The 12,974-nt window shown below is 37.7% G+C and overlaps 1 protein-coding gene across 1 annotated transcript in view; it reads left to right on the top strand.

Annotated features, from left to right (window-relative positions):
* ZNF827 (zinc finger protein 827) overlaps positions 1–12,974 on the top strand; it is a 577,489-nt gene that overhangs the window by 511,716 nt on the left and 52,799 nt on the right. Inside the window, exon 10 of the mRNA XM_053703710.1 lies at positions 10,833–11,004. Within this exon, the coding sequence (XP_053559685.1) occupies positions 10,833–11,004 (172 nt within the window). The remainder of the gene's footprint in view (positions 1–10,832; positions 11,005–12,974) is intronic.

Below are 12,974 nucleotides of genomic sequence, written 5' to 3'. Positions count from 1 at the left end.
TTGTAAATCTCACATTTGATGATGGACCACAGGTTCTCAATGGGGTTCAGATCAGGTGAACAAGGAGGCCATGTCATTAGATTTTCTTCTTTTATACCCTTTCTTGCCAGCCACGCTGTGGAGTACTTGGACGCGTGTGATGGAGCATTGTCCTGCATGAAAATCATGTTTTTCTTGAAGGATGCAGACTTCTTCCTGTACCACTGCTTGAAGAAGGTGTCTTCCAGAAACTGGCAGTAGGACTGGGAGTTGAGCTTGACTCCATCCTCAACCCGAAAAGGCCCCACAAGCTCATCTTTGATGATACCAGCCCAAACCAGTACTCCACCTCCACCTTGCTGGCGTCTGAGTCGGACTGGAGCTCTCTGCCCTTTACCAATCCAGCCACGGGTCCATCCATCTGGCCCATCAAGACTCACTCTCATTTCATCAGTCCATAAAACCTTAGAAAAATCAGTCTTGAGATATTTCTTGGCCCAGTCTTGACGTTTCAGCTTGTGTGTCTTGTTCAGTGGTGGTCATCTTTCAGCCTTTCTTACCTTGGCCATGTCTCTGAGTATTGCACACCTTGTGCTTTTGGGCACTCCAGTGATGTTGCAGCTCTGAAATATGGCCAAACTGGTGGCAAGTGGCATCTTGGCAGCTGCACGCTTGACTTTTCTCAGTTCATGGGCAGTTATTTTGCGCCTTGGTTTTTCTACACGCTTCTTGCGACCCTGTTGACTATTTTGAATGAAACGCTTGATTGTTCGATGATCACGCTTCAGAAGCTTTGCAATTTTAAGAGTGCTGCATCTCTCTGCAAGATATCTCACTATTTTTGACTTTTCTGAGCCTGTCAAGTCCTTCTTTTGACCCATTTTTCCAAAGGAAAGGAAGTTGCCTAATAATTATGCACACCTGATATAGGGTGTTGATGTCATTAGACCACACCCCTTCTCATTACAGAGATGCACATCACCTAATATGCTTAATTGGTAGTAGGCTTTCGAGCCTATACAGCTTGGAGTAAGACAACATGCATAAAGAGGATGATGTGGTCAAAATACTCATTTGCCTAATAATTCTGCACTCCCTGTATATCCCACTGACACCAATTCATTATTATATAATTAACCCACTGTACAGAAATGCAATGTGTATATATATATATATATATATATATATATATATATATACTGTATATGAGAGTATATAAACAGCGCTGTATACAGCAAATATAAATTTGTAATACACAATGTGTAGAAAAAAATACTTTATTTTACTGACAGACCATGTCTTAGAACATTTTAAAAGATATAACATACAGGGAGTGCAGAATTATTAGGCAAGTTGTATTTTTGAGGATTAATTTTATTATTGAACAACAACCATGTTCTCAATGAACCCAAAAAACTCATTAATATCAAAGCTGAATAGTTTTGGAAGTAGTTTTTAGTTTGTTTTTAGTTATAGCTATTTTAGGGGGATATCTGTGTGTGCAGGTGACTATTACTGTGCATAATTTTTAGGCAACTTAGCAAAAAACAAATATATACCCATTTTAATTATTTATTTTTACCAGTGAAACCAATATAACATCTCAACATTCACAAATATACATTTCTGACATTCAAAAACAAAACAAAAACAAATCAGTGACCAATATAGCCACCTTTCTTTGCAAGGACACTCAAAAGCCTGCCATCCATGGATTCTGTCAGTGTTTTGATCTGTTCACCATCAACATTGCGTGCAGCAGCAACCACAGCCTCCCAGACACTGTTCAGAGAGGTGTACTGTTTTCCCTCCTTGTAAATCTCACATTTGATGATGGACCACAGGTTCTCAATGGGGTTCAGATCAGGTGAACAAGGAGGCCATGTCATTAGATTTTCTTCTTTTATACCCTTTCTTGCCAGCCACGCTGTGGAGTAGGATGGAGCATTGTCCTGCATGAAAATCATGTTTTTCTTGAAGGATGCAGACTTCTTCCTGTACCACTGCTTGAAGAAGGTGTCTTCCAGAAACTGGCAGTAGGACTGGGAGTTGAGCTTGACTCCATCCTCAACCCGAAAAGGCCCACAAGCTCATCTTTGATGATACCAGCCCAAACCAGTACTCCACCTCCACCTTGCTGGCGTCTGAGTCGGACTGGAGCTCTCTGCCCTTTACCAATCCAGCCACGGGCCCATCCATCTGGCCCATCAAGACTCACTCTCATTTCATCAGTCCATAAAACCTTAGAAAAATCAGTCTTGAGATATTTCTTGGCCCAGTCTTGACGTTTCAGCTTGTGTGTCTTGTTCAGTGGTGGTCGTCTTTCAGCCTTTCTTACCTTGGCCATGTCTCTGAGTATTGCACACCTTGTGCTTTTGGGCACTCCAGTGATGTTGCAGCTCTGAAATATGGCCAAACTGGTGGCAAGTGGCATCTTGGCAGCTGCACGCTTGACTTTTCTCAGTTCATGGGCAGTTATTTTGCGCCTTGGTTTTTCCACACGCTTCTTGCGACCCTGTTGACTATTTTGAATGAAACGCTTGATTGTTCGATGATCACGCTTCAGAAGCTTTGCAATTTTAAGAGTGCTGCATCCCTCTGCAAGATATCTCACTATTTTTTACTTTTCTGAGCCTGTCAAGTCCTTCTTTTGACAGATTTTGCCAAAGGAAAGGAAGTTGCCTAATAATTATGCACACCTGATATAGGGTGTTGATGTCATTAGACCACACCCCTTCTCATTACAGAGATGCACATCACCTAATATGCTTAATTGGTAGTAGGCTTTCGAGCCTATACAGCTTGGAGTAAGACAACATGCATAAAGAGGATGATGTGGTCAAAATACTCATTTGCCTAATAATTCTGCACTCCCTGTATACCTATTCACAAAGCAATAGTATTAAATGTTGCTATTGTATATAGTCCTAACACATAGGTTAAAAAAACTATTTGCACAATGGAGGGCAAATTAAAGTTTCTTTCATGTAATTGGCAAGAGTCCATGAGCTAGTGACGTATGGGATATACAATCCTACCAGGAGGGGCAAAGTTTCCCAAACCTCAAAATGCCTATAAATACACCCCTCACCACACCCACAATTCAGTTTTACAACTTTGAAGCCCGATTCCTTTCAGAGTACAGTGAATATCAGAGGGATGTGAAGGGAGTATCACCTATTGAATGCAATGGTTTTCCTCACGGAGATCTATTTCATAGGTTATCTGTTATCGGTCGTAGAGATTCATCTCCTACCTCCCTTTTCAGATCGACGATATACTCTCATATTCCATTACCTCTACTGATAACCGTTTCAGTACTGGTTTGGCTTTCTGCTATATGTGGATGGGTGTCTTTTTGGTAAGTATGTTTTCATTACTTAAGACACTCTCAGCTATGGTTTGGCACTTTATATATTTATATAAAGTTCTAAATATATGTATTGTACTTATATTTGCCATGATTCAGGTTTTCAGTATATTTCCTTTTGCAGACTGTCAGTTTCATATCTGGGAAATGCTTTTTTATGCATGTTGTCGCCGAGTCCTTTGCGTCATCTATGATGCGAGTGTGTCATTTTTGGCGCCAAAAAATATTTTTCTGTTTGTTGTGCATCATACTTGGCGCCAAATATTTTCTTTATTTAAGACCCCATTTATATTTGCCTCCTGCCTTTTTTTCTATGTCAGAGGGCTATGCTGTTTGCATTTTTCCCATTCCTGAAACTGCCATATAAGGAAATTGATAATTTTGCTTTATCTGTTGTTTTTTTTCTCTTACATTTGCAAGATGTCAAAATCTGATCCTGTCTCATAAATCACTGATGGAACCCTGCGGCCTGATAACAGTTCTACCAAAGCTAAGTGCATTTGTTGTAAACTTGTGGGGGTTATACCTCCAGCTGTGGTTTGTAATAGTTGTCATAATAAACTTTTACATGCAGAGAATGTATCTATCAGTAGTAGTTCATTACCTGTTGCTGTTCCCTCAACATCTAATGCACAAGATATACCTGTGAATTTAAAAGAATTTATTGCTGATTCTATTCAGAAGGCTTTGTCTTCCATTCCGCCTTCTAATAAACGTAAAAGGTCTTTTAAAACTTCTCATAAGGTTGATGAAATTTCAAATGACCAGCAACATACTGAATTATCCTTCTCTGACGAGGATCTATCTGATTCAGAGGATCCTGCCTCAGATATTGACACAGACAAATCCTCTTATTTATTTAAAATGGAGTATATTCGTTCTTTGTTAAAAGAAGTGTTGATTTCATTAGATATGGAGGAAACTAGTCCTCTTGATATTAAATCTAGTAATTGTTTAAATTTTGTTTATAAACCTCCTGTGGTTATTCCAGAGGTTTTTCCAGTTCCTGGTGCTATTTCTGTTATGATTTTTAAATAATGGAATAGGCCTGGTACTTCTTTTATTCCTTCTTCAAGGTTTAAAAAATTGTATCCTTTGCCAGAAGTTAGATTGGAGTTTTGGGAAAAGATCCCCAAAGTTGATGGAGCTATCTCTATGCTAGCTAAACGTACTACTATTCCTACGGAAGATAGTACTTCTTTTAAAGATCCTTTAGATAGGAAACTTGAGTCTTATCTAAGGAAAGCTTATTTATATTCAGGTCATCTTCTTAGGCCTGCAATTTCTTTGGCTGATCTTGCAGCTGCTTCAACTTTTTGGTTGGAAACTTTTTGTATCGGATCATGATTTGTCTAGCATTGTTAAGTTGATTCAACATGCTAATAATTTCATTTGTTATTCCATTTTTGATATTATCAAAATTGATGTTAAATCTATGTCTTTATCTATTCTAGCTAGAAGAGCTTTGTGGCTCAAATCTTGGAATGCTGATATGACTTCTAAGTCCAGATTGCTATCTCTTTCTTTCCAAGTTAATAAATTATTTGGTTCTCAGATGGATTCAATAATTTCTACTGTCACTGGGGGAAGGGAGTTTTTTTGCCTCAGGATAAAAGACCTAAGGGTAAATCTAAAGCTTCTAACCATTTTCGTTCCTTTCGACAAAATAAGGAACAGAAACCTAATCCTTCCCCTAAGGAATCTGCTTCCAATTGGAAGCCTTCTTCAAATTGGAATAAATCCAAGCCATTTAAGAGATCAAAACCAGCCCCCAAGTCCGCATGAAGGTGCGGCCCTCATTCCAGCTCAGCTGGTAGGGGGCAGATTAAAATTTTTCAAAGATGTTTGGATCAATTCGGTCCAAAATCATTGGATTCAGAGTATTGTCCGAATGTGAGAAGATTTTTTTCTCTCACGCATTCCAGCAAACCCAGTAAAGGCTCAGGCTTTCCTGAAGTGTGTTTCAGACCTGGAGTTATCAGGGGTAATCATGCCAGTTCCGTTTCAGGAACAGGGTCTGGGGTTTTATTAAAATCTATTCATTGTCCCAAAGAAAGAAAATTCATTCAGACCAGTTTTGGATCTAAAGATTTTTAATCGATATGTAAGAGTACCAACTTTCAAAATGGTGACTATAAGGACTATTCTGCATTTTGTTCAGCAAGGGCATTATATGTCCACAATAGACTTACAGGATGCATGTCTTCATATTCCGATTCATCCAGATCACTATCAGTTCCTGAGATTCTCTTTTCTAGACAAGCATTACCAATTCGTTGCTCTTCCTTTTGGCCAAGCGACAGCTCCAAGAATCTTTTCAAAGGTTCTAGGTGCCCTACTCTCTGTAATCAGAGAGCGGGGTATTGCGGTGTTTCCTTATTTGGATGATATTTTGGTACTCGCTCAGTCTTTACGTTCTGCAGAATCTCACACTAATCAACTAGTGTTGTTTCTTCAAAGACATGGTTGGAGGATCAATTTACCAAAAAGTTATTTGACTCCTCAGACAAAGGTAACCTTTTTAGGTTTCCAGATAGATTCACTGTCCATGACTTTGTCTCTAACAGACAAGAGACATTTGAAATTGGTTGCAGCCTGTCGGAACCTTCAGTCTCAGTCATTCCCTTCACTAGCTATGTGCATGGAAGTTTTAGGTCTCATGACTGCAGCATCGGACGCGATCCCCTTAGCTCGTTTTCATATGAGACCTCTCCAGCTTTGTATGCTGAACCAATGGTGCAGGGATTATACAAGGATATCACAATTAATATACTTAAATCCCAATGTTCGACTTTCTCTGACTTGGTGGTTAGATCACTATCGTATAATTTTAGGCGGGTCTTTCATTTGTCCAACCTGGACTGTGATCACAACAGATGCAAGTATTTTAGTTTGGGGAGCTGTTTGGGGATCTCTGACAGCACAAGGAGTTTGGAAATCTCAAGAGGCGAGATTACCAATAAATATTTTGGAACTCTGTGCGATTTTCAGAGCCCTTCAGTCTTGGCCTCTATTGAAGAGAGAACCGTTCATTTGTTTTCAGACAGACAATATCACAACTGTGGCATATGTCAATCATCAGGGTGGGACTCACAGTCCTCAAGCTATGAAAGAAGTATCTCGGATACTTGTTTGGGTGGAATCCAGCTCCTGTCTAATTTTTGCGGTTTATATCCCAGGTATAGACAATTGGGAAGCGGATTACCTCAGTCGTCAGACTTTACATCCGGGAGAATGGTCTCTCCACCCAGATGAGTTTTCTCAAATTGTTCAGATGTGGGGGCTTCCAGAAATAGATCTGATGGCATCTCATCTAAACAAAAAAGTTCCCAGGTACCTGTCCAGGGATCCTCAGGCGGAAGCAGTGGATGCATTGACACTTTCTTGGTGTTATCAACCTGCTTATATTTTCCCGCCTCTAGTTCTTCTTCCAAGAGTGATCTCCAAAATCATCATGGAGCAATTGTTTGTGCTGCTGGTGGCCCCAGCATGGCCTCACAGGTTTTGGTATGCGGATCTTGTTCGGATATCCAGTTGCCAACTTTGGCCACTTCCATTAAGGCCAGACCTTCTACCTCAAGGTCCGTTTTTCCATCAGGATCTCAAATCATTAAATTTGAAGGTATGGAAATTGAACGCTTAGTGCTTAGTCATAGAGGTTTCTCTGAATCAGTAATTAATACTATGTTACAGGCTTGTAAATCTGTTTGGACGACTTACATTTCATGGTGTTCTTCTCATAAATTCTCTTGGCATTCTTTTAGATTTCCTAGAATTTTACAGTTTCTTCAGGATGGTTTGGATAAAAGTTTGTCTGCAAGTTCCTTGAAAGGACAAATCTCTGCTCTTTCTGTTTTATTTCATAGAAAGATTGCTAAACTTCCTGATATTCATTGTTTTGTGCAGGCTTTGGTTCGTATCAAGCCTGTCATTAAATCAATCTCTCCTCCTTGGAGTCTTAATTTGGTTTTGAAGGCTTTACAAGCTCCTCCGTTTGAGCCTATGCATTCTTTAGACATTAAACTACTTTCTTGGAAAATGTTGTTTCTTTTGGCCATCTCTTCTGCTAGAAGAGTTTCTGAATTATCAGCTCTCTCTTGTGAATCACCTTTTTTGATTTTTCATCAGGATAAGGCAGTTTTGCGGACTTCATTTAAATTTCTACCTAAGGTGGTACATTCTACATTAGTAGAGAAATTGTTGTCCCTTCTTTGTGTCCTAATCCTAAGAATACTTTGGAAAGATCTTTACATTCTTTGGATGTGGTGAGAGCTTTGAAATATTATGTTGAAGCTACTAAAGATTTCAGTAAGACTTCTAGTCTATTTGTTATCTTTTCTGGTTCCAAGAAAAGTCAGAAGGCTTCTGCTGTTTCCTTGGCTTCGTGGTTAAAACTTTTGATTCATCAAGCCTATTTGGAGTCGGGTAAACCCCGCCTCAGAGTCAGAGAATTACAGCTCATTATTCTAGATCAGTTTCCACTTCCTGGGCTTTTAAGAATGAAGCTTCAGTTGATCATATTTGCAAAGCTGCTACTTTGTCTTTTATGCATACATTTACTAAATTCTACCATTTTTATGTATTTGCTTCTTCGGAAGCAGTTTTTGGTAGAAAAGTTCTTCAGGCAGGGATTTCAGTTTGATTTTTCTGCTGTTGATTTAAGTTTTTGCCTCACATTTATGAGAATTAACTTATATTTTGGGTTGTGGATTATTTTTTTCAGCGGAAAATGGCTGTTTTTATTTTTATCCCTCCCTCTCTAGTGACTCTTGCGTGGAGTTCAACATCTTGGGTATTGATATCCCATACCTCACTAGCTCATGGACTCTTGCCAATTACATGAAAGAAAATATAATTTATGTAAGTCTGTTACCTGATAAATTCATTTCTTTCATATTGGCAAGAGTCCATGAGGCCCATCCCCTTTTTTATGGTGGTTATGATTTCAATTATTTCCAAATTCCTTTGTTGATGCTTTTTACTCCTTTCTTTATCACCCCACTTCTTGGCTATTCGTTAAACTGAATTGTGGGTGTGGTGAGGGGTGTATTTATAGGCATTTTGAGGTTTGGGAAACTTTGCCCCTCCTGGTAGGGTTGTATATCCCATACGTCACTAGCTCATGGACTCTTGCCAATATGAAATAAATGAATTTATCAGGTAAGTTCTTACATAAATTATGTTTTTTGAGATGAAATGGAGCACTATTGTCCCCACTTTCATACAATATACAATTTTACAACATACAAATATGCAGTATTAAATCACAAGCATAAAATCCTTTTAAAAAAACTAAAAATCATATAGTACTCTGATAAATGAAGAGCTGTTTTTGGAATAATATTTTCTTTAATAAATTAAAATATTTAAACATTCAAAATAACAATTAAGAATCAGTGTCACCTGAGGAAGGGGCGTGGCCCTGAAACTAGTAGTGGTAACGTATACACAGTCTGGCCAGGCAAGTCCTGCTCTTCATTTATCAGAGTACTATATGATTTTTAGTTTTTTTAAAAAGGTTTTTATACTTGTGATTTAATATTGCATATTTGTATGTTGTAAATTTGTATATTGTATGAAAGTGGGGACAATAGTTCTCCATTTCATCTCAAAAACTTTAATTTGCCCTCCATTGTGCAAATAGTTTTTTAACCTGTTAGGACTATATACAATAGCAACATTTAATACTATTGCTTTGTGAATAGGTAAATGTTATATCTTTTTAAATGTTCTAAGACATGGTCTGTCAGTAAAATAAAGTGTTTTTTTTCTACATATTGTGTATTTCTAGTTTATATTTGCTGTATACAGCGCTGTTTATATACTCTCATACAACCTTTCTTGTTCCTAAAAACAGCTGCAGTTCAGCCCTCAATCAAGTGATTAGATACCTAGTATATACTAGTGGCATAAAATCTTTAGTTAAATGTAACTAAGTAACTAAAATATACATTTCTCCGTGTGTGGCGCTCTCCTTTCTTAACTACAATATATATATATATATATATATATATATATATATATATATATATACACATTAGTGTACAGTGGGTTACTTATATAATAATTAATTGGTGTCTGGGATATATATATATATATATATATATATATATAATACATTTGTGTACAGTGGGTTATTTACATAACAATTAATTGGTGTCAGTGGGATCCATATATATATATATATATATATGTGTGTGTGTGTGTGTTCTGGGTTAATTATAACATAATGTATTGGTGTCAGAGGGGTTAATTATAATAAAAGATATTCATTGGTGTCAGTGGCCGCCCTAATTATGTTACATCATTGGTGTCAGTGGGCTTACTAATCTGTGAGCCGATCTCGTTCTTCTCACGCTGTCACGCTCCCCTCCGCTACATGATGACAACGCACAACCGGACATGCGCACTGGTGCTCTGACAGGCCCGTCCAGAATTTCAGAGATATGTAGAGTGGTGGGCCTGTCCGAGTGAGCATCGGGTCGCGGGCCACCAGTAGGCCCGGCTGTTGAGAATCACGGATTTAGATAGTTATTAAAAGACTTTCTTATTTACTTCCATTATCAATGTGTGCAGTCTTTTTATGTGCACACTTTGTGAGGCATCAGCTACTACTGAGCATGTGCAAAATTAAATTTGGAAATTTGCCAGAAAAAAAATTACTTCTCATTAAAAATGTTGTGCAAGTGCTATTACGATATCTATTTATTATGCACTTGTTGATTTTACAATTCTACTGTATATAATGGGCCCTTAAGTGTTCGAATGTTTAAAAATATATTCATATTTAAATTGCAAACAATTATTTTAAATTAAGATTATAAACTTTTTGATATTTTTATTATTACTCAAGGGAACTAAAAATCTATTTAGGCAGAGAATCAATTAACCATCATTATTATTATTATTTACATTGGCTGCAAATGTGTGAGTTTACTTACCCAACCTAAGTGTAACAAAAGTGTTGCTACTATTGTACTGTGTACAAAATTCAGGTCACTTAATTAATTCAAATGTATGTAATAGTTTTTTTTTTAATAATTCAAAATATAAACTGCAGCTACTGAATAAGGTAAGTTTTAACTTCTCATCTGTTATTTTGTTTTGTTTTTTTGCATTTTTTTATTTTCTTTTACTACGAATAACATACATTGTTGATCTAATATGAGCAATAACAATAGTATATTCTTTTATTTATTTTTTGTTTATTTTATATTTTCTTTTATAATGTAACATTCCTTAATAAGGTTAATCATTCTTGAAATTAATTACATTACATTTACCACTGTTTCCTGAGGGGGATTGTTAGAAGGTGCATTCGTTATGATACAGTTTGATTTAAGCGATAAGGAAATTGTTTCTTCAATGTTGTATATACACTATACATAATTTATTTTAGACTGATTAAATATAAAATTTTACTGTCGTTAAGTGTCATTTGTTATGTTAAAACTTACAAATGTATTATTTTTTTTACACATAGAAGAAAGAAAGTACAAATGCCACTTGTGCCCATATGCTGCTAAGTGTCGTGCTAATTTAAACCAACACTTAACTGTCCATTCAGTGAAGCTGGTGAGCACCGACACAGAAGACCTTGTAAGTGCAGTCATCTCTGAGACCAGTGACAGAAAGAAGAATCCTTATTACTACAGGTGAGGAGTAGCAGGGAGCTAATTAACTCATGTCTTCATCCATAGGCAAACCTACAAGACATCATTATTTGCATGCCACTTTCTATAGTAAGATGATGAGTCTATAGGTTGTCCATAACATGTGGGATATATTTTCCACCTCTAGGACCCCCACAAGAGCTTTTAATCCCTCTCACCTCCTACCTGTCCCCAGTTTAAGTTCTTGGTGTCCCAGAAGATGGTTAAAGTTTCTTACATATGGAATATTATGGGAGCTTAGACTGATGTGAGACCCATTATCCCTGGGACATAATTAGGAAAAAAGCAAAGAAGAGAGTCAAGCAAGCTGAATGATACAGGAACACCAACATATCTTGCTATGTGCACAGCATCTCCATATGGGATTTCAGCCATAACTACCCTCGGGCGTCACAGCCTCCACTTGAAGGATCAAGGGTTTTTTTTTTCAAAAATCCTCTGCAGTACTTGCACTGGATGGGCTCTCTACTGGATTCAGCATCTAAGTAGCAGAAGGTGGATCTGCAATGTACTGGGATGCCAGTGGAGGTGTGCATCACTCAGGTATGGCTAAATGGCTACAATAGCACTATTACAGCCCACAAGCTATAAGCAGGTACTTGTATTCAGTATAGCATAGCTGGGGACTCAGCCTACTTCCCTGCAGAAACTAATGTGGGTTTCTTAATATCTTCTCTAGCAGGCTTATTCAGACTTTCTTTCTTGTCTCCTACCCACCAGCAGCCTTTTTGGGACTTTTTTATGTATTTTTTTAAAAAAATTGAGTGCTAGCCCTTTAAGAAACCACTGACTGCAGCAGTCGGCGATTCCCCTCATTCAGTAACGGTTCACTTGGGCAATAGTAAGGGATCAGTGTGAAGGTGTTTAAATATGTTGTTTTTCTGTGTTTTTTTCACTCTCGATTCCACTCCCTGCCACCTCCTTTTCAGAGCTGGGGCTTCTTCTCCACATCGTTTTTTTAAGCCCAGGGTCACTTTTTTTGGTGAGCACCCATACACAGAGCTGCTGGGGTTGGATGGCAGATATCTGTCTGGAAATTTCTCTCCTTTTAAAGAAGCCTTTTTATATTGGTGTCTGAGGTGTATATTCATTGGCTTGGTGTGGTAGAGCTTTTTCACTACACATTATTTTTTTTATTTTTTTTTTATTTTAGCATATCTTTTGTTCAAATAATTTTTATTGAAAATCGGTACATTGACAATTGACAAAACATATAATTATCATTATAATATGAGACATCAGTTTGAAGTATTATACAAAAAATGATATTGTATACAGTCAACGACCTAATTTTCTTTGAGTTTTTCAAAATACTTAGTGAGAGACATAAACCATAATTCAACATTCATATTGAAAGGTGAGGTAAAAGAGCAGAGGGTATAGTGGATAGGAAAGGTAGAAGGGGGGATTAGTGAGTTAGAGGAGAGGTGCAGGAGGGGAGACAGTATCCCTGCCGGTCAAACCCATCCAATTCCTATGTCATGGATGACTTATAGGTCAGTGAGAACACTTTGTTCCCAGATGAGTTGTATGTTTAGTATCGTATCCTGTTTCCCTTGGTAACAATAATGCATCTTTTCTAGTGTGATGACATGATTAACCTCCGATCTCCATTGAGCTATAGTAGGTTTCTCTTGTGTTTTCCATAACCTAGGTATTAGCCTCTTTGCACAAGTTAACATTAAAAGTAAAAGTTTTTTGCGGTAAAGACAAGGGAGTTTTGGTATGTGGTTGAGGAGAACAATCTGTGGGGATAATGTTATATCCATATTTAGGACTTTGTTTATGTGCCTTTCTATCTGAGTCCAGAAGCCACCGAGATTTGGGCATGACCACCAGATGTGGGTGAGTGTACCCTCATCTCCGCATCTTCTCCAGCAACTGGATGAAGCCGTGGGGTAAATAATTCGTAGGCGCTGAGGGGTCAAATACCATCTGGCTAGAATCTTATA

The sequence above is a fragment of the Bombina bombina genome, chromosome 2, assembly GCF_027579735.1.
Source record: "Bombina bombina isolate aBomBom1 chromosome 2, aBomBom1.pri, whole genome shotgun sequence".
Classification (NCBI taxonomy): Eukaryota; Metazoa; Chordata; class Amphibia; order Anura; family Bombinatoridae; genus Bombina; species Bombina bombina.
This window is presented reverse-complemented; position numbering and strand designations above follow the sequence as displayed.